Genomic DNA, 24,298 nt, shown 5'->3' with positions numbered 1-24,298 from the left:
GGGGCTGAGGAGACAAACAGCTTGTTTTGTCCCCCTTCCCCCCAAAGTTTGGGGCTATTGTTGAGCTCATCTTGCTTCCTCCACCAAAGCAGTTGAGCTAGAGTTTTCTAGTTAAATTGGTCCTGTGGTGGGGGCCACGAAGGGCCCACGGTGCCATTTCTGTTTGTTTTCCCAAATCAAAGCCCCAGCGGGGCTCCTATGGCACCGCTGGGCTGCTATTTGAAGAGACGGGCCATTTCCCAGAGCCTGGTGTGTCAGTTTATGCTCTGAACTTAACCTCACAGGCACTGCACAACAGAGCCTCGAGGGTCCCAGGCCCAGAGGCAAAAGAAACTGTATCTTTTTATTGGCCCATTTAAAGTGTGTGTGGCCCTTTCAGAGAATCAGAGAACTAACATGGCAGAAACTCCTCAGGCCCGGGCCAGGCTGGGCTGGCAGACAGGGGGCTTTGGGGACTTGTCCTGGCCTCCAGGGGCTGGTGCTCGCTCGGCCGTTGGGTCTCCCCAGAGGGTAGAGTTCTGTGTTTCTTATTGCACACGCTGGCATGACACTTTCCAGCAGTGGCTCAGATGTCCCCCTGCCTGGGCAGGGGCCCAGGGTGGCAACTCGGTCTGGGTGTGGCCCTTCTGCTGCCGACCCTCAGTCCATGGGTGCCCAGCTCTCCTTCCTTCTGAACCCTGGGACCAGGGGTGGGCAGGTAGAGCCATGCTGGGCTTCACGCCCCCCAATCTCCACTGCCTTTCATCTTCTATTTCAAACAGACAAACATGAAATTACTTCTACAGATTAAAGGGGAGAGCTCCTCAGTCATTCCTGAAGGCCTCACTAATGGAGGGGGCAGGGCCCCTAAATCTGGAAGGAGGGAGAACTGTGGAGCAAAATAGCCCTGACCCAGTGGACGAGACAGACAGAGACAGAAAGAATATGACCCCAGGCCCTCTCAGGGCTCTGGCTTGCCCAGGGGTGGTGAATCATGGCTGGTGGCCCATCTGGAAAGGTGGGCCTTCTTGGGAGCTGAGGTTAGTGATCTCTAGGAGATGCTGATCTGGGGAGAAGGCTTTCTGTCTGATCCCTCAGCACACAGAGGAGGAAGCGCTTCTCTTGGAAGGAGGCTGGGGACACGGGTCCTGACTTAAGGCCTACCCCCCGCCCCCCGCCCTGACTGGAGAACAACAGTACTCTCGCTGGGGGTCACCGCACTGCCCAGGACTCGTGGGCAGAGTTGGGCAGAAAAGAACCCACAGCCTCCTCCTTTACTCCTTCAGGGAAGATGGCGGCTCCAATGAGGAGAAGGGAGGTTGAGGGTCGGAGTCTGTGTGAGGTAGGACTGGAGCTAAGGTCCACGTTCATACATGTGGCTGGTGGCCTCATCTGCCTCAAGCTCTCTGGTGAAACTGGCCTGGGCCGAAGCTGGGCTGGTGAGACCACAAAGTCCTCCCTAACCCGTGCCGGGGCCTCTCACCTGGGTGTCCCTGTGAAGTGTCCACAGCCCAGTTTCTCCTGTCACGTCACGGGGGAGAGCCCAGCATCTCTTGGGTGAAGCTGAGGGATTTGGCCTGGAGCGTGTCCCCTTCTTCATTCCCCCGTTATTCTGCAGAAACTCACCGCTTCTACCCGTCCCCTAGCCACAGGAATTAGCGGGTACACTTGATGTTGAGGGGTAGTTGCTAGGGCCAGGAGGCCCCCCTACGTGGTTGCTAGGGGTCTGGCATCGGGGCGAGGGGTCTGCCCACTGCCGCGGTCACGGAGGGAATTACACAGTCACAAAGAAATTGTTCTTCTCGGTAATCTGCTCTCGGCCACCGAGAGGGGCAAGGGTGGGGGGAGCAAGCTGGAGCCCAGCAGGCTGGTGGCTGTGATCACAGAGGCGTGCTAGCCCCGGGCCGGGGGCCAGCCGGGCCAGGAACACCAGGGACCAGCCTGCTAAGCTGCTTTCTCAGCGATTTCTCTCCCCAGACACAAAGGTGTTTACTTGTTTTAACATCTCTTGGGACTCCCCTTCTCCCTTTGTGTGGTCTTTATCCCCAGTGAGGTTTGAGCCCCAGATTACAGGCAGGAATTAAGGCATTGGACTCAGGCAGCGCAGAACCGCATGACCTGTGGGATCAAGGCGTATAAAGTAACCAAGTGTGTGTGTGTGTGTGTGTGTGTGTGTGTGTGTGAGGGGGGCCGACCCCTTCAGCAAGGCCCATTCATCGTCCCGAGGAGGAGTGGCTGGGCGGCAAGCAGCCAGCGTGCAGGTGTGATGGAGGGGCTGCTGGTGGCTGACTAAGGCCTTCAGCTGGGGGAGAGGCAGGCACTGGGAAGCGGGGAGAGGGGTGGGAGTCTAGGGCATCTCCTCCTTTGGCCTCCCTCCTAAGGGAATCTAATTCTAGCTCAGGAAGGAGAGCTGCATTTCCCCAGGAACTGATGCCATTTGATGGGCCGGGGTGGGACAGGCTCGCATCCTCTGCTCTGCCTCTCTTCCCAGTGGGCAGCTGATGACGCACCTGGGCGGTGACTTTCCCCCAGGGGCGGGGGTGCTGGACGTCATGTACGAGTCCCCTTCCACACTCCTGTCCTGTGGTTACGACACCTACGTTCGCTACTGGGACCTCCGAGCCAGTGTCCGGTGAGTGTGCCGGGCAGGAGGACAGGTGGTGAGAACCCCACGCCAGTCCTGGCCCTCCCTCCAGTCCTGGCGGGCCCAAAGGAGAGGGACAGAGACTCTGTATCAGGGGCTGGTAGAGAGCAGCTGACAAGGTCAGATCAAGCTTAGACTCCCCACCTTGGCGGCCCTGGCCTTGTGACCCAGGAGACCATAGCCACCAGGGCCTCGGGAGCCATCAGGGTGCTGTCCCTCAGCATTCTGTCCCAGCTTTCTCGAGGCCTTTCTTGCCTCTTAAGTCTGGTGACACACATCAGCCATGTGATGCGCAAACGAGACATAAACCTGCCTGGGGCCAGGGACTTGCTGAGAAAGAGATCTTTACTGAGGAGGCTTTCCCCCATTAAGTCTGGTTTTAAAGGAATTTGGTGATTCGGCATCTCTTTCTCCCAGGCAGAGTGGCTCGCTAAGGCCTCTGGGGAAGCCGGGGTGGAGGTGGAGGGCACCCCCAAACCTCCCCCTGCATTACCTCCTCCCGGACAGGAAGTGTGTCATGGAGTGGGAAGAGCCCCACGACAGCACGCTGTACTGCCTGCAGACGGACGGGAACCACCTGCTGGCCACTGGCTCCTCCTACTACGGTGTCGTGCGACTGTGGGACCGGCGCCAAAGGGCGTGCCTACACGTAAGCATCCTGCCCACCGCAGGCCTCCTGGATGCCAGGACTTGTTATTGGGGGCTGCGCTGGGAGCGGATGTGCCTGGAGGGGGTGGGAGGAAGCCTACAGTGGCCCCTGTCCCCCGGCACTGGGCCTGGGAATCCTGGGTTTGGGCTCCCCCAGCTCCCGGTGGGGACACTCTCGCCACTCCTGTCCCTCCCGTGCAGGCCTTCCCTCTGACGTCGACGCCCCTCAGCAGTCCTGTGTACTGCCTGCGCTTCACCACCAGGCACCTCTACGCTGCGCTGTCTTATAACCTCCATGGCCTGGACTTTCAAACGCCGTGACAGGGCCACCCCAGCCTGTGGGCCAGAGAAGCCAGCTACTCAGGGACCTCTGCTGCCTGCAGGGTGCAGTGATACCTCCTCCCCGGCCCCGCCTGTGTTCCTAGACCTGTGACCATGGTACTCAGGCACCTTAAGATAAAGGCTGCTGACTCCTGGGCACTGGGGTTACCCAGGGGTGCAATCCCTCTCAGGAACCAGGTGGAAAGAAGGGACCTGCTGCTGCTCAGCTGAACTTAGCCGGGCCTCGCTTCCCTGTTGGCCAGAGCAAGGATCTGGCCTGGGGAGAGAGGGCCACCCCTTCTTAGAGCCGGGCCAGCTCACCACAAGAGTGAGGTGAGGTGCTCCAGCCTTCCCAGTTGGTCCCTTCCTGCCCCTTCCCTGGAAGGAGAGGGGAGGCTGCCAATATGCTGTGACACCAGCCTCCACCTCAGTCAGACCCCACCCCTGACCAGGCTCTTGGGCTGGGGACTCATTCCTGGGGTGTTGTGTGGCCTGGTCTTGCTTTGAAATCAAGAAAGGACAAAGGGAACCCCGAAATTTTGAATGAGTTCTGAGCCAGCCCAACCTCAGGCTAGCTGTTGAGACATGCTAAAATGTTCATTTTGTAGAAATAAAGCTTGATTGTTCACAGATCTGGTTCCTCACTGGCTGGCAAGACCCCAGGGAAAAGGAACAACAGATTTAAACTTGGGGTTGGGCATGCTAGGGAAGGGTAAGATCTCGTGGCTCAGTGTCTCAAAGAACAAACGTTTCTTTTCTTCAGGAAAACCTCTCATTAACCCCTCCACCCCTTTGGCCCTGGTGGTTGGGCGGGTGTCGCCTGTGGGGTATGGAAGGGGACTGTGGAAAGGCTCCTGGCTGCTAAGCTGCTGTCCGCCTGCAGTGACCTCCTTCACCCTACCCAGCGCTCCACAATGCTGCAACCCTTAGGCTGGCTTTACACCCACGGCGTCTTAATATCCTGGGCTGTTTCCAGGTTTTCTGCAGTTTAAAAACTTCTTCCTCACTCACCCTTCACTTAGGGTCTACAAGGTAAGGTAGCACGGGGCCCTTCCAGCCTGGTTTTCCTCTGAGTTTATGCAAACAGGTTGGGGAAGATGCCCTGTCCTGCTGGGGTCAGGCTCCCTGATCCACTTCTCCATCTAAGAACCATACCTCCCTTTATGTGGAAGGTTCTATATTGAAGGTCCCTAGGCTAGAGGAGAAGGAAATGTCATCACCAGCACCCTCCCTGGGGGCAGAAGCATCAGAGGTGGACAAGAGGGCAGGGCACCCACAGTGACTCAGAATTACTTTACTCAGGAGAGAAGACCACGACTCGGGCTAGGAGTGCCCTGAGGCCCAGTTCTTACAGAGCCTGGGCAGCTCCTGGGAGAAAAGGGGCTGCCTCTGTGCCGGAAAGGCCCAAGCCTTGAAGCCTCAGAGGCCTCTACGGGAAGAGCCTCACCCACACTCAGCGCTGGAAGTGCAGGCCTCGGGGGTCCGCTACTGAGTCTTGCAGTCCCCGTCACTGCTGTGTGCTGTCTTCACCTTCTTCAGCTCCTTCTGGAGCTCTGACTCGGCTACTAGGACCTCCTTTGGCTTCTGGTACTGTGGGTGGACCCAAGGACAGGACATGATTCAGTCACATCACCCCTCCCTTCTCTCCCTCTCTCTCTCTCCCCCTACTCTCTCCCTACTCTCTCCCTACTCACTTTCTCTCCCTACTCTCTCTCCCTTCTCTCTCTCTTCTCTCTCTCTCTCCCTTCTCTTTCTCCCTACAATCTCTCTCTCTCCCCTCTCTCCCTCTCTCGCTCTCCCTCTCTCGCTTCTCTCTCCCTTCTCTCTCCTTCTCCTTCTCTCTCCTATCTCCCTTCTCTCTCTCTCCCCCGACTCTCTCTCTCCCTACTCTCCCTCTCTCTCCCCTCTCTCTCCCCTCTCTCTCCCTACTCTCTCTCTCTCTCCCCCTACTCTCTCTCTCCTCTCTCTCTCCCCCCCCGACTCTCTCCCTTCTCTCTCCCTACTCTCTCTCCCGGCCTCCCTACTCTCTCCCCCGACTCTCTCTCTCCCCCGACTCTCTCCCCCCCACTCTCTCTCTCCCCCAACTCTCTCCCTACTCTCTCCCTCCCTTCTCGCTCCCTACTCTCTCTACTCTCTCTCCCTTCTCTCCCTCTCCCTAATCTCTCTCTCTCCCCCCAACTCTCTCTCTCCCTACACTCTCTCTCTCCCTCGACTCTCTCCCTCCCTCCCTCCCTCTCCCCCACTCTCTCTCTCCCTTCTCTCTCTCTCTCCCTTCTCTCTCCCTACTCTCTCTCCCCATACTCTCTCCTTACTCTCTCCCCCTACTCTCTCTCTCTCCCCCGCCTCTCTCCCCCTACTCTCTCTCTCCCCCGACTCTCTCTCTCCCTTCTCTCTCTCCCGACTCTCTCTCCCTTCTCTCTCTCCCCCTACTCTGTCTGCCTACTCTTCTCTCTCTCTCCCTTCTCTCTCTCTCCCTTCTCTCTCTCTCCCTGCTCTCTCTCTCTCTCTCCCTACTCTCTCTCTCCCTCTCTCCCCGTACTCTCTCTCCCTACTCTCTCTCTCTCCCTCTCTCCCCGTACTCTCTCTCTCTCCCTTCTCTCTCTCTCCCTCTCTCTCTCTCTCCCCCTACTCCCTCTCTCCCCCTACTCTCTCTCTCTCTCTACTCTCTCTCTCTCTCTCTCTCTCTCTCTCTCGGCCCCTTCTACCCGCTTTATTCTAAGATGAGGAAATTGAGGCCTACAAGGTTGAATGATTTGCTCAAGGTCACATGGCTGGGTAGGGGTAGGCCTTTGGATCATCTAGAACCCCAGTTCTGTGGATTTACCCCTCCCCATCACCCTCTGTCCTTTTCCAGCGATGATTTTAAAATCAGCCTCCTCCTGAGCCCTCACCGGCTCACGCCATGCTGAGGCAGACAGGCCTGTTTTCTAGCAAGCACAGCCCAGGAGTAGCTGGGGCTGGAACTGAGGACTCCCGTAGGATGGGAAGTGGGCAGGGGAAGAAGGAGCCCTTCCCTGACATAGTGGCCAAGAAGCCTGAATGACTCTTACGGAGATGACGAGGGTGCAGTTGGCATGAGCGAAGCTCAGCGAGGAATCATCCAGAGGTAGCTGATACCTGTCTAGGTCAGGTATTGAGAACTTCTTGTAGTACCTGTGGGGACACCAAGAGGCCATGAGAACACCCAACAAAGTGACCCCAACAGTTGGGCATCAGGCCTTCTGACGCAAACTTCTATACAATTCTCCCCACACAGCCAAAGAGGAAGAAGGGAAGCCAGTTAGAACGCCAGTACTTTAAAGCTTAGTGGTCCTGGAAGAAAAAGAATGAAAGGCCTTATGGCCAGTCCAGCAATGGAACAGGGCCAGTCGTAATTCCTTGATTAGACCAGGGGTCAGAGTGACTCATACTTCAGGTTCAGTCCTCCCAAAGACACGTGGAGGAAGCCTCCTGGAACATACAATTGGCTCAGGCGGGCCCTACCTCCTCAGCACCCGAAGAAAATGGGACGTGTGTGCTAACAAGAAACAGAATAAGGGCATCTAGGGCTGTCCTTGAAAGCTGGGGACTGACAGTTGGCACTTACATGGCACTTTACTGAGGACCTCAGCTACCTTTTCCTCCTTTGGGGTCTTTCAAGGCCTTGTTAGCCTGACTCTACTTGTAGGCCAGAGAGGGGAGTACATCCAGAAGGAGAAATATCCCTAAGAGAACAAGCCATGTGACTCATCAAGGAAGCTGGATCTCTGGGGCTCTGGACTACTTTGCTGGGCCTGAGACCCCACTCCTCCATTTTCACATACCACACTCGGTCCCCCTCATCGGCAGGTGACAGTCCAGAAGTTAATGATCCCTTTTAGTAAAAAAACAAAACAACCCTGGGACTTCCCTGGCAGTCCAGTGGTTATACTGCCCGCTTCCAATACAGGGGGCGCGGGTTCGATCCCTGGTCAGGGGACTAAGATCCCACATGCCGCGCGGCACAGCCAAAAAACTAAAAAACAAAACAAAACAAAAAACAAACGCAGATAGCAACATCCAACCCATAATGTCTGTAATTTGACCTCCTTTGCCAAAGAGGAAACTCAGGCTCAGAGAGGTGAAGTATCTCGCCGGGCTTCACAGCCAGTTGTCAGTAGAGTCAGGATTAAAGTTCCCTGATCCTGGTCTGGTGCTTATTACACTGGAGCACAAACAATGGCCTCCTCACCTCTAGCAATAGGACTGTTTGTTTGGCATTTTCCTTGGTGGAAGTATGACCTAGGCTCTGGCCAGTGGCTACCAGGCCTATCACCTGGGCATGGCATCACTGCTGCTGCTGCTAGGGTATGTGGGCTGGGCAGGGAAGCGCTGCAGACAGGTACAAACCCAAGTGAGGGGCCTGGAGAGGATAGGGCTTTTAATATGTCAGAGGGGCCTGGTCGTTGTGGCAGGTACCCCCAGTCCACTTCAAAAGCCCTGATGCCCTGGGGACTCAAGAGAGTTGACATCAATGCAAGCACTCTGCCCTGCTCTCCCTGCCCAAATCCCTCAGTTTAGTGAAGGCTCTCAGGGCCCCTATCCTCCAGGTTCCTCACTCTCCGCCAAGGTGCTGGGACCCGTGGCAGGAAAAGAATGTTTACTTAAAGCCTGACAGTTCAAAAGGAGTGGGGGCTGGGGGATCCTAATGGCACCACAAGTTTGCTTTATTTTCCAAACTCTGCCCCAGGGAAAGGTGATCCATCTGCCTACAAACCGGGGTGGAATGTCGGCTTCATCCTCTTCCTAGCCAGCCCAGGCTGAGGGCTCTTTCTGGGGCCTCTGGTCTGGCCAGCAAAGGTGGCAGACACTGATAATAGGGAGGGAGTCAAAGGTTAAACAGCAGAGATTAGATGAACACAAAGGCTTGTTAGGAAGTGTTAACATCTTCCCTGCAAACATACACAAGAAGCAGAACCGGGAGAGAAGCAGCCGGGCACACACAGCTCAGCCGAACCCAGGGGGCCCGTGTAAGGCCTTGCTGCGCGCAGAACGTGGGGACATCCTTTCTGCCTACCTGGCTATGTGCCGGGGAGGGGGGACAGGGACACACCTGTGTACTCTCAGAGGGGCACTGTCAAGGCACATTCCCCAGGCAGGGGTAGTAGGACTGGAAAAAGAGTCCCAGGGCTTGGTCTCAACAGCAATGACAAGATCAAAGGGAACTTGAGTTGCATGACTTACCCCAGCTTCCCTGTTCTACTCCCATCACCTCTCACGAGGTGGGGGGATGGAGGCAGAATAGGCCTGGAGGCTCAGCTCTGTTATGAGTCTATTCTAGTGGATTTAGTTTATTGGCTGAGGTTAAACCATTTTCCTCAGGGGCTTCTGATGGGCAGTCTTCAAGGGAGTATGGGGCATCTGCTTTCTCTCCTCAGGGAGCAGCCCACACTCCCTTATCTCCATCCCTGGCCTTGGGGTTTGCCCTGAGAAGAACCATGCTTCACTTTCTCACCAGCACCTGGACTAGAGAGGGACCCACTGTGCTTCTGGAAAAGTCCAAATGCTCAGCCTCAGGCAGCCCTAGGTAGGCAGCAAACATTTCTTAGGCGTCAACTGTGTCCCAGACCTTGAGCTATGAGCTGGGGATTTAAGGATGAAGAAGAAACAGGCCATATCGCTGCCCGAGGAGACCCTGTGTTTCTGCTGAAAGCTAAGCCTTTATAGTGTGGTGGACTTTTCGCTGATGCACAACAACCCCCATTCTCACCTGCCTTCACTGTCCTTGGTCTCAGCCACACAGTGAAAGGTGACATTTATGAATGCTAAATCTGTGCCAGGCCCTGTTCAACACATATTGAATCCTCAAAACAACCCTCCCAGGTTGGTTGCTTCTGTTATCCTCTTTTACAGAAGAGTAAACTGAGGCACAGGAAAGTTAGGTATCTTGCCCAAGTCATAAAACTGGTAAAGGGAGATACCCTTATTACAGTGATAATCCCCCCAATCTCCTGACGCCCCCCCCCCCATCGCTCTATATTCTCACCTCAAAGTAACAGACTACCTTGTCTGGGTTCCCTGCGTCTGTCCAAGGAGGGGGCAGATATGCGGGGGTGGTCTCCCCCAGAACCCAGCCACCCTGCAGGTCTCCTGGGCACTCCCTCTAACACAGAGTGGGCTTCCTTTCTGAATGTAAAAGTGTCCAAAAGATGGATGTGGAAGCAAAGGCTCTCAGGAGGACTCCTGGCCCTGTCCTGTGACTCTGGACAGGCCACTTAACTTCTGGGCCTCAGTTTCTTCCTCCAAATTCCTTTCTAAAAATAAAGGAGCTGCCCTAGATGAACTTTAAGTCACTGTCAAAGGGACCGGAACAGGCCAACTCTACCTCTCTCAAGACTGTGCCGAAAGGACAGCTCCTTCACTTTGGCGATTTCAGAAATGATCCACTGCACCCTATTGCTCTCTCTCTGCTGTCTCCCCTTCCCAATTCCCAGTCCTTTCCCAACCCATTCTCCCTTTTAGTGAACTGAGAAAGGGCACAAGAGGCCAGGCCTTTAGAGAGAGACTCTGGAGGAGGCTGAAAGTAGAAGCAGGATGGCTGTGGAGTCACATGGGCCACGCCCCTCACACCTCCGGTGGGTGCTGTGCACACCTGCACACAGGCTCGGCCAGAGTGGTCGAGAGAAGCCTCTAGCCAGTCCGTCCCTTAGAGAATCAGTCGGCAAATCTCCCCTTCTTTCTTAAACATCAACACTCCAGGCAAACTGGTCACCCCTGCCTACAGTAGCCCCTCGTAGAGAGTCACAGAGCACATTCACATACTAAAGGCACTCAGAAGTCCTACCAAAGTGAGTTTCCTAAAGTTATTTGACCACAGAATCCTCTTTTCTAGAGATGCCTATTAACACTCCCACAGTGTTAGTATTACCGATGTCAAATCAGCCAAGCTCTCCTCAGGTTCTAATTTTCAAAGAATTGTTGAGGGCCTGCTTCAGACCGGGCATGGGGCTGAGTATACATATACGATTTCATAATTCCCAAATAATCTGTGACATACGTATGAGTATTCTCCTATGATATATGAGGAACCCTTGCCCCAAATGCTATGGGTAATACGTGGCAGAGGCCAGATTCAAGAGGACATCTTCCTACTCCACATCCTAGCTCATTCCACTTATAGCTGCCAGCTTCTAGGCTGAGGCTAAGAACCTTCTTTCTGCACAAACACTCTTATTGGGAATAGATGGTGCCACAATGGGATCCTGGAAAAGCACTTTCTTCCTTTCCTGATTGATCCCTTGCTATTACCTGGGGCCAAGGACATAATACACTGGAATCAGTTCCTTCAAGAGAAATGGCCAACCCAGTTATTCAGAGACAAGGCAGGTATAGACAGAGGAACTCTGGCTTTTACTGGTAACCATAATCCAGAATATCAGAATCGGGGCAGGCATGGAACCTCCAGATGAAGGAAGTCAAATCAGAAAAGCCACAGTGTGATGGAAACTGAAGACGCCTGGGCACTGAAACCATCACTAACTATCCCTTCAGTAAGTCAGTTCATCATGTTGACTTTATAGATACATAATCATTCATATATAGCACAAGAATAAAAATACATACCCTGTCCACCACTGGATGGTGTGATGATCAGAAAACAGGTTTTTAAAGTATCTTGAAAAAGTTGAACACTGCTCAAAGGAATAGCTATTGAGTTCTGTATATTTAGGGGTAGTAAAGGTATAGGACATCTACTCCAGGTAGAAGATGAAAATGCCACTAGGCTCAGGAAGAGCCTGTTAGGGGTTTAGCAGCCTCTCTCACCTTCCTCCCAGCAGAGGATCCTGAGGAAGGCTGTGCTGAGCCAGGCTGGGCCACTGAACCTGAGATCTCATTGTAGGCTCTGACGTGGGCACTCACATACTCCTCTCCCCTCTTTGGGAATCCAATCCCGGCCCTGCTCCCTCTGGGGCACTACCCCCATCCCACCTGGCCTTACCCATCAATTCAAAGAAGTCTCCCCCTGCCCTGGGCGCCGGAGTGGGCCTCTGGCCACGGAGCGCCTGGCCAAGAGCGCCACCTATGGCTGAATACGCACAGGAGATGGGACCCAGAGGATCTGCCTGCAGATGAATTTTTTGGTGAGCTAGCTAGCCTCTCTTTTCTCACTCCCTGGTAATCACATTTCTGCTGGATATCTGTATTCGACAGTGACCTCTGGGGACAAAAGGGAGGCAGGAGCCAGCCCCACAAACCGCTGGGCTGCAGATTCAAGTGTTATCAGAAGCACTTTTGTTCCTAGTTTGGACCCAGGGCCTCTTACGCCTGGGAATGTTTGCTGAAGCACGGAGTTTGTTTTCCTAAAGGCAATTTCTCTGTTGTCTGAAATTGCTAAATTCCACTTTAGGCACTGACTCCTGTTAATGATGAGAACAATAACAGGAATAAACTGTCTTTTATCTGAGGGCTTCAAAGTGCTTTATAAATGCAAATCCTTATTATTATGACTTTGTATTTATAGACAAGGCCCACTTCAGGGGCTGCTGGCTGCGTGTACAGCAATAATCCTGAAATTAATTCATTCATCTCTACCCCTTCCCCACCACTTAACCCTGCCAAAGTGAGAGGGTGTGGGGGCCACAGAGGAGGGCAGAACCCAGGGCTGCACCAGGGGAGCCTGGGAGGCACGCTGCTTCCCCATGGGCATCATGGACCTTGAGGGAGATGGGACGGGAGGCTGGCACCACACCACCTGAGGAGATGGACAAATAGCTGGGTCCTCCTTACTGCTTGTAAACCAGTGGATGGATGGGGACACCTCTGGCCTAAGCTTAGCACCCCATGAGACATGTTGGGTGGCTTCACAGTCTGTGGACCAGTAACTCATAAAACCTCCCATCTCAATGCCCCAAATCTATTTCATGGGAGTCGGTCCTATTCTGCAATCCCTCTGACTCAGGTCACGGCCGAGTCATCACAGGGCTCTTCTCTTCACCTGTGATCAGTCCGAGCTCTAGAAACCCAAACGAGCTCAATGCATTTCCAAGATGATCAGCCCAGAAGCAGCCCTGCCAGGATCAGATCTCCACTTTGGTCACCTTCTGTCCCCTCAACCGCACATTTTGCCTTCCCCTAGCAGACCATGAGAAGAGGAGCAAAAGGAAGCCTCGTAACCCCTTTGAAACGTAATGCAAGAGACTTCACGCAAGAGACTTCCAAGAGGCCAAAGCACCAGCTCACTGTCCCTCAGTTCAGGGAGGGATAGGTTTGCTGCTCCCAGACCAGTACTTTAAAGTTCGGTAACTGCCACCTCAGACAGGTGCACCTTCCAGGTCATGGCTCCCTGCCAGCTCCAACAGTGATGTTACCAGGCCAAGTTCATCATGGACTGGATCCAGCCAGAGGTCAAGGCACAATAACCTTACAGCAGAACCACTTAAGATCACAAGGCAATGGCCGGGTGATTCCCTCATCCTCATTCATCCAACAAATATTTATTGAGCCCCAGTCTGTGCCAAGTACTGGGCCAGATACTCATTGTTCAAATTTCCCTGCCCTGGTGGAACTGATTACAATATTCAAGCTGGTCCTGCAGAGAGAAAGCCCTGCAGCTTTTAGCACCTCCTACAGGGCTTTAGTGAAGCCCTCCTGCCTCCCTCAGAGCTGGACAGCAGGCTTCTCTGCCCTCTGAGGTGGGGAGCCATCTGAGCCCTAACCTCAGGTCAAACCCCACCCCCACCTTGCTCATACACAAGCAGGCAGGTGCCCACCATGCCACTTACTTTTTGTTGGTTGTTCTGACGACAACACAGCGCTCCTTCTGGTCCACACAGACACTGTAGATATCCTTAGGGTACGGGAGGTTTCGAATTCGCCACCGGAAACTCAGCTTGGTGTCCTTGCGCATGAAGATGGGCTGCAGAAGGCAAAGCCAACTTGAGGACTATTCTTGGAGGGGGTTGGGAAAGGATGGCTCCCCCCCCCACAAAGCTCTATCAAGGGACACAATGGGAGACCCTCAGCTCTTCCCCACAGCTCCCCTCTGATACTGCCATTGCTGTGACATTCTAGGCCTGGAGCCCTCGCCCTGGGATGACTAAGCCAAAACCCTTCGGGTACTCATTCAAGCAAACATTTCTGGAGCACTGTGTCCAGGTGGGTACACTGGAGATGAGGAGGTGTACAACATGGCACCTGCCCCCGAGGGCCAGCAGCCCACTCCCCCGGCCTCCCCAAGACACCTGACAGACAGACATACATTGGAATTGCTTTCCGCGATGAGTTCAGGCCCCAGGCTCCCTGCTCCTGGGAGTGCTGGCTCTCCCACCTCAATCCGCCACTGGCCCAAGGCGCCCAGGGCACTCTTCACACGCCACTTCCTCACTGAGGAGAGAAGGAAGCAGTGGGATTATGGGGAAGAAAGGCACTCTGCTTCTTTCTGCTGAATCATCGATATCACATTAGGTAACTGAACGGGATAAAAGTGGGAGCTACAGGCTTTTACATTGGCTTTATCCATCTGAGCAGGGACCTCACAACCTCTGAAATCTCAGGAGAGTATTTCAGTATTAGACAACTGAGTACCCAGACAAAAGGAATTAGAACAAAGCTCTGAAAGGCACCAAGTGGAGTTTAGAAACCCCCAGGTGTGACTTCATGCAAAGGGAAGATGTGAATGTTAGGAAAAGGGTAGCTACAATCCCCAGGTGTGACTTCATGCAAAGGGAAGATGTGAATGTTAGGAAAAGGGTAGCTACGAGTAACAGGGAAAATGTGGATCCCCAAAAATGTGACATGCATTTTTCCCTCTAAAAATGGGCAGAGGAAAAATGAATTAAGAGGGTGAAAGCTGATAGGCAGACTTGTCTCATGATTCAGAAAGCCCAAATATAGAAATTCACTCATCTCAGGTGCACATGGCTTAAAACAAAAGCCCCAGAGTTGTATTTACAGGAAATTTTAGGTACACACCATATTTTAAATGCATTATTTATAAAAGATCTAATGTACATTTTTTTGTAGAGTGGAATCATCCTCTTATAATGCAAATAATCATCTCTATTTTACAACCCAGATGTTTGCATAAGATTTTTTTTTTCAATTAAGCCACACACTTTATGGAAATTCTAAGTGAAAAGACTAATTCAGTAGACACTAACTGAAAGCCCCTGCTGGGATGCTCAGGAACCCTGCTCAGCCCTGTCACAGTGACTGCTGTCAGCACGCCCACGGCCACAGGGGGTTTTCTCGAGTGCGACCCCTCCGTTCCTTCCCTGCCCGCAGCAATGGGGGTCTTCCAGGTGGCAGTCCCAGCGTTGCTCCAGGCCAGCAGCCTTCCTGAAGCTGCTGTGAGGAGCTAAACAACTCAGAAAGTGCCTGGCGTCCTGTCGCAGTTGCTCCTTTTTCTGGGCCGGGGGGTGAGAGCTGCAATGCGATTCTCAGGATGGGTTTCTTTGAGACCTTCTGGGCAGCTGTGCCAAACCCAAACACCCTCACTGCTCTAAGTAAGGCACACAAGCTGAACACAACAGTATGCTGCACAATTCGAATTTTCCCTTTAATATGTGCTTTTATAAGGTCTGGTGCCTTCTGCAGTGTGATTTTATTACGTCTCAGGGCCAAAATCTCTCCCTAGAAACACATTTCCAAGCTTACAATGCAAATTAATAAGGAAGAGTAAAACTTGGAAATATGCTTTAAAGGCAACTTTTTTCTTTTTCTCACAAATACTTCTTCTCTCTTAAGTGAATGGACTGTGACCAGAAGTATATCCAAATCTGTTCATGTAATACTTCGCTTAACTGGAAGCCAGCCTTCTGGGTTGCAGTGTTCACAGTTGCAAATTCAGAAGCAACAAATGCCTCTAAGTGGCGGTTTCCTGTGACAAGGCCCATGTATCTCACTCTTTATTGTAGGAAAGATCACTCCCAGATTCTCACTCAGACATGTATAAAATGCTATGTGTAGAATAAGGCAGGAAATTATTTTTTTCCCAGGCATACTGACAACAGCATGATGGTATAGCTCACATCAAGGGCAGCGACAGAACTAAAAAGGATGTGGGACCCTTTGGTGTGAGGACAAACAAACACCCTTAGACCCTGACGGGACCACGATATAACAGAACACAGTCATCACAGAGTTTAAAGGTGAGGTTCCTTTAGAAAGCATCTAGTCCAATACCTGTATTTTTCAAATGGGAAACAGCATTTCCTCCCTGCCTGCTCCCTTGCCACCGCTCTCCAGGGGAGAGTATGAAGAATTATCAAGGCTCAGAGAGATACACTAACTTGCAAAAACCACAACTAAAATTCAGGTCTCCTAACTTCAAGACCAGAATTTGAATCATTAGTAAAAGGCTAACTTGTATTCTATAAACATTCAATAAGCGTATATGATATTTTAAAAGGTTCACTTTTTTAAAAAAAGTAGCTCTATTTCTTTTTTATATTTTAGCATTTAAAGGAAAAACTTCAATTATTTGAAAATGTATTGATAATTTATGAAAAACACCTAACTATCTGGGGCTGGATAAGTGAGGCGTCCTGTAATCATGGACCCTGTTAAATCATGTGTCCAGAGGCACGATGCCAGTGTGGCCAGGAGAGGCAATTCTGATACCAGGATTTCCTGTCTACTCTTTTATCCATGGAATACTGGGTTTGGAACAGAAACCTTCCCAAGGAGTACCCTAAGGAGGAGGAAAGTCAGCTACTGGTTTCCTTACTGCTGACCTTGAAAGCCACTCAGGTCACAGAAATTTGGCCCCTTGGCTGTTTTGCCTTTTTTTTTTTTTTTTAACACCTTGGAATTAAATTCTTTGTTAGAATATGAAGAAAGTCTCCATATTCATTCCCTTGTGAGGTAAGATCCAACAAATGAATCGGTGACGCCCTTGTTATTTCTCCCATGGACGTGGGCATGACTGCACATATGCAAATACATTTTGTCTCGTCTTTCTTGCCCCGTCTTTGTTCCTGAACTCAAGGGCAGCTCCTGCGGCAACAGAAGACTGTTTCCACCTGCTGTCACTCTGATGTGATTATACGTTAAACCCAAACTGGTGTGTGCAAGGCAGCTCCCTGGGACGCTGTCATATCTTCCCGGCTGAGCCAGGGCCAGTCCTTGGAAAGGAGACTTTCAATGACCCTGTAAAGGGTCTGATGGGGAATATATGAAGGAGGCAGCGCCTGGGGCCTTTTTCCTAAGTCAGCAGGAAGCAGGCTGATGTCCCAGACTGCTGAAAGGAGGCCCCATCTTTCAGGTGGGCTAGAAAGTGGAGGTCCTAAAGGCCTCTTTCCCCAGAGCTCCAAGCCCTGGCCCACTTCCAATGTGGATAATTACATTCCCCTTTCCTAAGTACTCCCTGCAGCTTAAACTGGATGCAGGATTCTTCTTTTCTGCCCTAAAACACTGCAACATTGCTATGTGGCTATTAAACAGCTGCCACGTCCCATCCCTGAGGAGGCTGAAGGGAATCGAGTGGGTCATTTATAAAGCCGGTGAAGTGCTTGGGGATGAAAGTGCTCAATATCCTCCAAATGCAGCCTGGGGTGGTTAGGCTGGCGGTCAAATACCAAAGCAGATTAAGCCGGTAATCCGAATGTAATCGCTGGGGGACAGCCTGCCCTTCAGCCTCTGCCCCCCTGGACATGCTGTGTTCTTCTAGGGCTGGTTTGATGTTCCGATCATTGTTATGGGGCCCTTCAGTTTTTTCCTCTATGAATACACATACAGCATTCACTGTGGGGGGTGGGAATGAATAGCATTGAGAGGGTAGAAAAAAAATATGACACTACTATGCTTATTAACACCGACCGGAAGAGCTCCGACCCAGACAGATGTACTATAGGTAATTCTCTCTGTAAATTACTTTCTGGGTTTTTCGGACAGAAAACCAGTTTGGCCAATTATCCAATTTGTACAATTAGCTGAAAAAATGGAAACTATTCCCATTTACACCCACAAAAACCCCGTCCATATTTTGCTTCAAAGAATGCGCAAATGAAAGTCAGTTCAGGTCCTGGGATTATTTATACTTAAAAATGAAAAACAAACAGTATTTTGCAAGCTGGTGGAGGTGGGGTGGGGTGGTTGGAGATGGGTAAGAAAAGGATCAGCTGTTCAAAGGGCCCAGTGGTTTGAGTGGGGTGTTCCCTGCCGCCCATCTCTGTCCTGCTCCCTCCAGCCCCTACCCGGGTCATTCTGGGGAGAACAAGATTTAGTAAGAAAAGAAAACAGGATTAAATAACCTCAACTCCCAACAGAATGTTCTTGTGGATTAAAGCATGGGTTCTTCATCAGATAGACCTAGGCTTAAATCCTAGCTCTGTACCTAACCAGCTGTGTGATTCTGAGCAAGGTGCTTGTCCTCTTGAAGCTTCCATTTTTCCCGACTGTTCAATGAAGACAGCAGTAACCTACCACACTGGGCTGTAATGTGGTTGGTTCGTGTAAACCACTTAGCATGACGCCCAATAAAAGTTACGGTATTGCTATCATTAGGTAAACTTTAGTCAGACAACGTTTTCCTATGAACCTCCATTTCTACTTTTAAGAAAAAGGAGTTTGGAGGCCACTGTCTATTCTCCACCTGCCAAGAGGGAAAATGACAAGTTCATGTGGGATGCTACAAATGAAGGGACCTGGACTTTTTTTCATTTTAATTTCATGTCCAAGCACAACTAAGAGGCCTTGGGTTTTATTTGTTTGTTTTTACAGCCACAGCCCCGACAGCTGTATTATTTGCTCTGTGTGGAGAAGAGAGGTGATGCTGGGGGCTGGGGGAGAAGAGCTGCCGCTAGTCCCCGGCCTGGTGATGGTGGTGGTCAGCCTACATGACCTCTGCTTTCATAAGCTCACCGGTTAGGCATTCCAAGGCTGTCACCCCCTGGGAGCGCTATAAATTACAATGGTTTGTGAGGATATTACTACTGTACTGGTTTCCACCAAATCAGTGTCATATGCTAAACACATCAAGATTTTTAATAGCACCAGACTAAACCAATTGGGACTGGAACCCAAGCAGCTCATAATAAGAAGGGATCAACACTTCACTCTGCGGCTGAACATGCACAGGACACATATTTTAAGACTGGAGACTAAGAGAATGCAAACCAGTGTAATCCGTGTTGTCGGTTCTACACATTTATGAGCTGTCAGAAAAAGGGAAAAAGAAATTCCCTCGCCAATACTACCTGTCGATCAGGCCCAGGAAGAAATTAAAGTCAAGAATAATGACACGAAAATAACCCAGCCCATGATTCCATCATTGGTCTTAGCGTTTCAGGTGAAATTTAATAAAGAGACCAACTCCCACTGCTGACAGCCTCAGGCCCTGGGTCAGAGAACCAGCCACCTAGCTGTGGGAAGTTGGTTAATGCTGATGTGCTTACCTGAGAACAGAGAATGAACAAATCAAATAATTCCCAGAAATCTGAGCTACGGCCCCTATTCATGAGCGTATTCTTAGAGGAAAAGGGCTGCAGGAATGAAAGTGACAATGCTGCAAAATCACCATTTCTACCTCCTACTCCCTTTGATTCAGACCTTCTCCAAAACGAGGGACATATTTAATAGAGCCACTGCTGAGGCAAGGTCAAAAGCTGCGCCACTGATACTTGTTTGTTCCCGATGTGGCTTCAGAAAACAAAACAAAAAATAGGCAAAAAAACTGCAGGGAAAGCCTGCCCTTACCACTACTCAGCCTTCAAGGCTTACTTCCAATTCCACCTTCTCTGTAAAGCTTTTTCCCAATGGTTTCTTTACATGCCCATTCCCACCTTAGAAGAATTACTCACGCTCTCATTTGTCTGGGGGTGGAGTGAGGTTTACTGGTCAAGCGGACGCCCACTCCATCTCTGGTGTCCAGCCCTGACCTCAGATTATTTTCAGGAACAGTCTTGCCTCAAGGGCTTCAGTCTCCCTGAGCTTCCATATGTGGTGCTGGGATCCTCCCTGAAGCCTCAGCTATGCGTGTTTACCTGTGCTTAGGTCACCCCAAGTGTTCCTAAGGGCCCGCTGGGGGCCCCGTCACTTACCAAGTAGTTCACTTGTCTTCTCATCATATTCTTCGGCCATTTCCTTCCCATCTGGGAACAAATAGTGCACCTTCCTTCTCCCTAGGCACAAAACAGAGGGTGTCTTACCCCTGAGCCTCCTCTTGCCTTGGGCCTTGCAGGTCAAGAGATCTACCTGGGAAACACTAACAGCCTTGGGCATGTTAAAAAACCTTCCCAGAGCCTCCCACGAACTCCTTGCCAACCATCGCCCACCACCACTTTAGGACATGTCCTGGGACTCACTTCCTTTCTAAGCTTTCTCTGAACATGTCTTTACTCTGCTGATTCTTCTACCAGCAATAGCTCCAAACTTCTTCCCAACTGCTGAACTCCTCCTTGCCCTTCAAAATCCAGCTCAAATGCCACTTCCACTGTGAAATCTTCCTAAACTATCACCCCTAACCACCTTGGCAAAATTCATCACTTGTTTGTTTATGCCTCCCTGGTGCTTTATTCATATCTACAGTGGAGCATTTATCACATACTATACTTTTAAAAGCATCTGTTTCAAGAATGATATCATATTTATCTTTCTCTCCCCAGTTCCTTAAACCAAGCCTATGTGCTCAGGATACTGAACTGGGTTTCCCGACCAAGGCCTCCCTCCAGCCGTGCCCTCGCTCTGCCTTCTTCTGTACATCTCTAGGCCATCCCTATCACACAGCCATACAATGTTAGTCCCCGTGTGTTTTCCTTACAGCGTTTACCTTGGTATGACTTTTACATGTATTTGTGTGATTTTTGGATTATTGCCTGTCTCTTCTACTAAGGTAAGAGGGGTTTTATCCCCCCTACCTATGGTTTCCCTATCACTTAGTATAGTATTTGGCATATTTTAGGAGCTCAACTAAATACTGATTGAGAGAGTGAATGAACATTGCTTCACCTTTCATTGAAAGAACAGAAGAACCCAATGGCGTCTCTTAGACCAGCTCTTCCACCTATGTAATATAATACTAAGCATTTTCTTAAAAGTGGCTATATAATCTCCCCTATTTTTACAGATAGGTAAGTAGATATAGGTAGGCTCCTCAGTGAGACTAATAACAATACCAATGTGCAGTAGACAGGTACCTAACGTATGCTTGATGAATAGAGTCCCAAGGCCCTTAACCAGCTAAAGGAGTCACTAGCCAAAACTTGCAACTGTTATCTGATCTACCAAGGCTTTTCACTGTCCATTCACTCCTCTGAGACATAGTTCCCTTGAGTCATTCCGAATTTGTATTCTGGGGAAACTCACCCCCAAATTTGCAGGGCCTCTCAGTAGGCCCCTAGGTTACACCACCCTTACTCATTTGTTTGGCTCATAGAGCTGTAAGAGGTTGTCCTGTCAGGACAACCTGACAGGACAGGGGTATAAGGTGCTCCCTGTGAGTAGCTGAGGGTATAAGGTGCTCCCTGTGAGTAGCTGAGGGTGTCTGGCCTGACTCTCTTCTCCCCTGGAGTCCAGTCTTAAGTGCAGGCAGGATGCAGTGCTTACTATGGGCCAGGCACTTTACACGTTTTATTGCATTTATTCTCACAATAATCCTATGTGCCTCCAGTACTTGTATTTCACAAGTAAGGAAAATTGAGGATTAAAGGTCATGTAACTTGTCCAAGGTCATAAAGCTAGGAAATGACAGCCCAGGCTTAAACTCATTTGAGGCCAAAGTTGATCCTGTAATAACCATACTAGGATATCTGTATGGCTTTAAGGTTATAAGGATGAACAATGTTCCAAGGGTTTATTGTTCATGTTTCTAGTGAATTACCTGTTTAGGCCTTAGCCTATTTTATTTGGGTATTCATCTTTTTCTTACTAATCTGATTGAACTTTGTATATATTAAGCACGTGTCATATATGTTGCAAATGTTCTCAGTTTTAATTGCCCTTTAACTATGTTTAAGGTGGGTTTTCCCAAACAAGTGTTTAATTTTTATATAGTCAATTGTTTTTTCCTTTGTGGTTATTATCCAGAAGTTGTGCTTAGAATATCTTCCTGTACCCAAGATTCTATGTGTACATATGTGTACATATGTACACATAGAATGTGTACATATTCTATGTGTACATATGTATGTGAATATAAAAAATTTTAAGTTTATTACTATGATATTTTGGTGAAAGAAAAAAATATATATGTATGAGTTTGTATGCATGGAAAAAATATGGAAGTTTCTGTATGGAAATGTCAATTGTGCTTATCTCTGCATGGTAGGATTACCAGTGACTTGTTTATTTATTTTTCTTATTTCCACAATGAACATAAACTATTTATGAAGAAGTGTATTGGGTTCTCATTAGCAACAGAAGTGATTCTTGGCGGGAAGTTAGTAGCATCCTACGCCCACTCACATACACATTAGGAGGGTAAGTCTACAGGAGAGGTTTGACAAGGCATATACACACCTTTGGCTTTTTTTGTTTGTTTTCTTTCTTTTGATTTTGGTTTGGTGGGGGGACTAACAATGTTGTTTTGTGATGTTACTCACAAAAAAGCTTAACGAAGTCCTGACTGATGAAATATTTGTTTAAACACTGTCCTTTGACCAAAGGAAGCGAAAGCAGGGACTAGAATAGATATTTTGTACTCCCATGTTCACAGCAGTAATTATTCACAATAAAAAAAGTGGAAGCAACCCAAGTGTCCATCGACACACTGGTGGATAAACAAAATATGGTATATAAATACAATGGAAGAATGTTATTCAGACCTTAAAAAGGGAGGAAATCAAAATTTCCTCAAGCGACATGTGACATTTCCTCATTTCCACATGTGACAACATGGATGAAGTTTGAAGACATTATGCTAAGTGAAATAAGCCAGTCACAAAAGAATAAATATTGTATACTCCACTTATATGAGGTTCCTGCTGTAATCAAATTCATAAAGGCAGAAAGTAGAATGATGATTACCAGGGGCTGAGGATAAGGAGGCTGGGGAGTTAGTGTTTAATGAGTATAGAGTTTCAGCTGAAGATGAAAACGTTTTGGAGATGGATGGTGGTGATGGTGGCATAACAATGTGAATGTACTTAATGCCACAAAACTGTACACTTAAAAAAGGCTAAAATGGTAAATTTATGTTATGTACTTCTTACAGTAAAAACAAAACCCCACTGTCCTATGAGATAATGTTCAGAATCTTTGGTTTGGCATAGGAGATCCATCACAACATACCTCAATTTATCTGCAATCTCTCCTCATTTTCCACCATTTACCCTCATCGCTTGAGAAAAGCGTCCTTTTATTCACTCTTGCATCCTAGCACCAAGTACCTGACACAGTGTAGGGAGATATTATGACTGGGTGAATGCTTCGGCCTCACTAAATGTTTTGTTATGCCCCTAGTAATCAGCCATATACTTTCACACCTCTGTGCCTTTACACGTGAGTCATTCTTTCTGGAATAACTATCCTCTCTTCTCCACTTAGCAAACACCTATTCATCCTTTAGGACCCATAAACATCACCTCTTCTGTCAGGTCCTCCTTCAAAGAGATAATCATTTTCACCTCTGTGCTCTCATAGTATTTTATAGAAGAGTCCAACCTCTATTTAACACACACGCTTTTGTTTATTTACATTTTTTTCCTGACCACTATGTGAACTCCTGGGACATGTCTTTTTCTTTCTATCTGCTCTAGCACACAACCTGACACACAGTAAAAAGCATCCCTAAATACTGCATGAATAAATGAGCAAATGACCAGCTGACTTCAATTTCCATGCTTTCTTGACTGGCCTCTGCCTGTGGATGTCAGTCCCTGCTGGTTTCCTGAAAGCTACAGGAATTCAGACCGAATTCATTCTGGCTGCCAAGTGAGTCCAGGAAGGGACCCTGAAGCACTGGCCAGTCCTAGGGTGGAAGAAAGTCAGAACTCCATCCATACTTCTGTGCCCACCTCTTCCAGGACCAGCACGAGGTGGGGGTAGGGGGTTGCTTTGTCTCCTCTAAAGACCCAGGGAACATTTAGAGGTTCACTTACAAACATAACATTACAGCTGGAAAGGACCTCAGAGACAACACAGGTAATCCATCCACCTCATTTTACAGATGAGGAAAATGAGGTTCAAACAAGTAAAGAGGCCGACTGGGAAGCCCACGGTAAATTAAAAGCAGAGTCGTTAACTAGAACCCAGGTGTCCTGCCTCTCTATGATACCAGCCTGCTTTCAGCAACAGATGACTGACTGGGGGAGCTGGGGCCGATCTAAAATCCTGGATTTCAGTTTCCTCTTCTGTAAAATGGGGTCAAAACCAACCACCTCTCAGGCAGCGGTGAGAAGCAAATGACGGTGAACGTGAAAAGAATTATTATTTATTAGTAACAGAACTCAGAGCGGAGTCAGGAAACTAGGGTGTCCAGAGACGTGTGTTCCAGTCACCTCATCTCTCTGGGCCTCAGTTTCCTCATCTGCAAATGCAGTAACTGCCCTAGGCGGAGGCCGCGACCTTCCAGCCCTGCCGTCCTGGGCTGAGGCCCTTTCCGGAGGCGCCAGAGCGGAGGGCCGGACGCTGGGGGAAAGGACGAGGGTGCTCGCGGGGTGCCTCGAGTTACCGTCCTGCAGCAGCGCCGTCTTCTCTGCCGCCCGAAGACTCTCCAGCCAACCCGTCCCCGCCATCTTCACTCAGCCCAGCCGCGTGCCCGGCCGCTGCCATGGCAACCGTTCCGCCTAGGGTCACTTCCGGATGACCCGG

The 24,298-nt window shown here is 49.9% G+C and overlaps 2 protein-coding genes across 3 annotated transcripts in view; one reads left to right on the top strand and one right to left on the bottom strand.

Moving 5' to 3' along the window:
* FBXW4 (F-box and WD repeat domain containing 4) overlaps nucleotides 1–4,222 on the top strand; it is an 84,762-nt gene extending 80,540 nt beyond the window's left edge. For both annotated transcript variants that reach the window (XM_082635928.1, XM_082635929.1), the window contains exons 7-9: nucleotides 2,471–2,611; nucleotides 3,131–3,272; nucleotides 3,473–4,222. In XM_082635928.1, the coding sequence (XP_082492054.1) occupies nucleotides 2,471–2,611; nucleotides 3,131–3,272; nucleotides 3,473–3,592 (403 nt within the window). In that variant the 3' untranslated portion in view covers nucleotides 3,593–4,222. The remainder of the gene's footprint in view (nucleotides 1–2,470; nucleotides 2,612–3,130; nucleotides 3,273–3,472) is intronic.
* Nucleotides 4,223–4,871: 649 nt separating this feature from the next.
* DPCD (deleted in primary ciliary dyskinesia homolog (mouse)) lies at nucleotides 4,872–24,290 on the bottom strand. The gene is made up of 6 exons (XM_082635947.1): nucleotides 24,159–24,290; nucleotides 19,591–19,671; nucleotides 13,809–13,933; nucleotides 13,333–13,466; nucleotides 6,643–6,745; nucleotides 4,872–5,182 (listed from the first exon to the last, which is right to left on the bottom strand). Exons 1-6 carry the CDS (start codon nucleotides 24,220–24,222, stop codon nucleotides 5,078–5,080), a joined length of 612 nt encoding a protein of 203 aa, XP_082492073.1. The 5' UTR covers nucleotides 24,223–24,290; the 3' UTR covers nucleotides 4,872–5,077.
* Between the last annotated feature and the right edge of the window lie 8 nt (nucleotides 24,291–24,298).

This window comes from Mesoplodon mirus, assembly GCF_964341445.2.
Source record: "Mesoplodon mirus genome assembly, chromosome: 2".
NCBI classification, from domain to species: Eukaryota; Metazoa; Chordata; class Mammalia; order Artiodactyla; family Ziphiidae; genus Mesoplodon; species Mesoplodon mirus.
The sequence above is the reverse complement of the archived record's forward strand: the minus strand, read 5'-3'. Positions and strand labels throughout refer to the sequence as shown.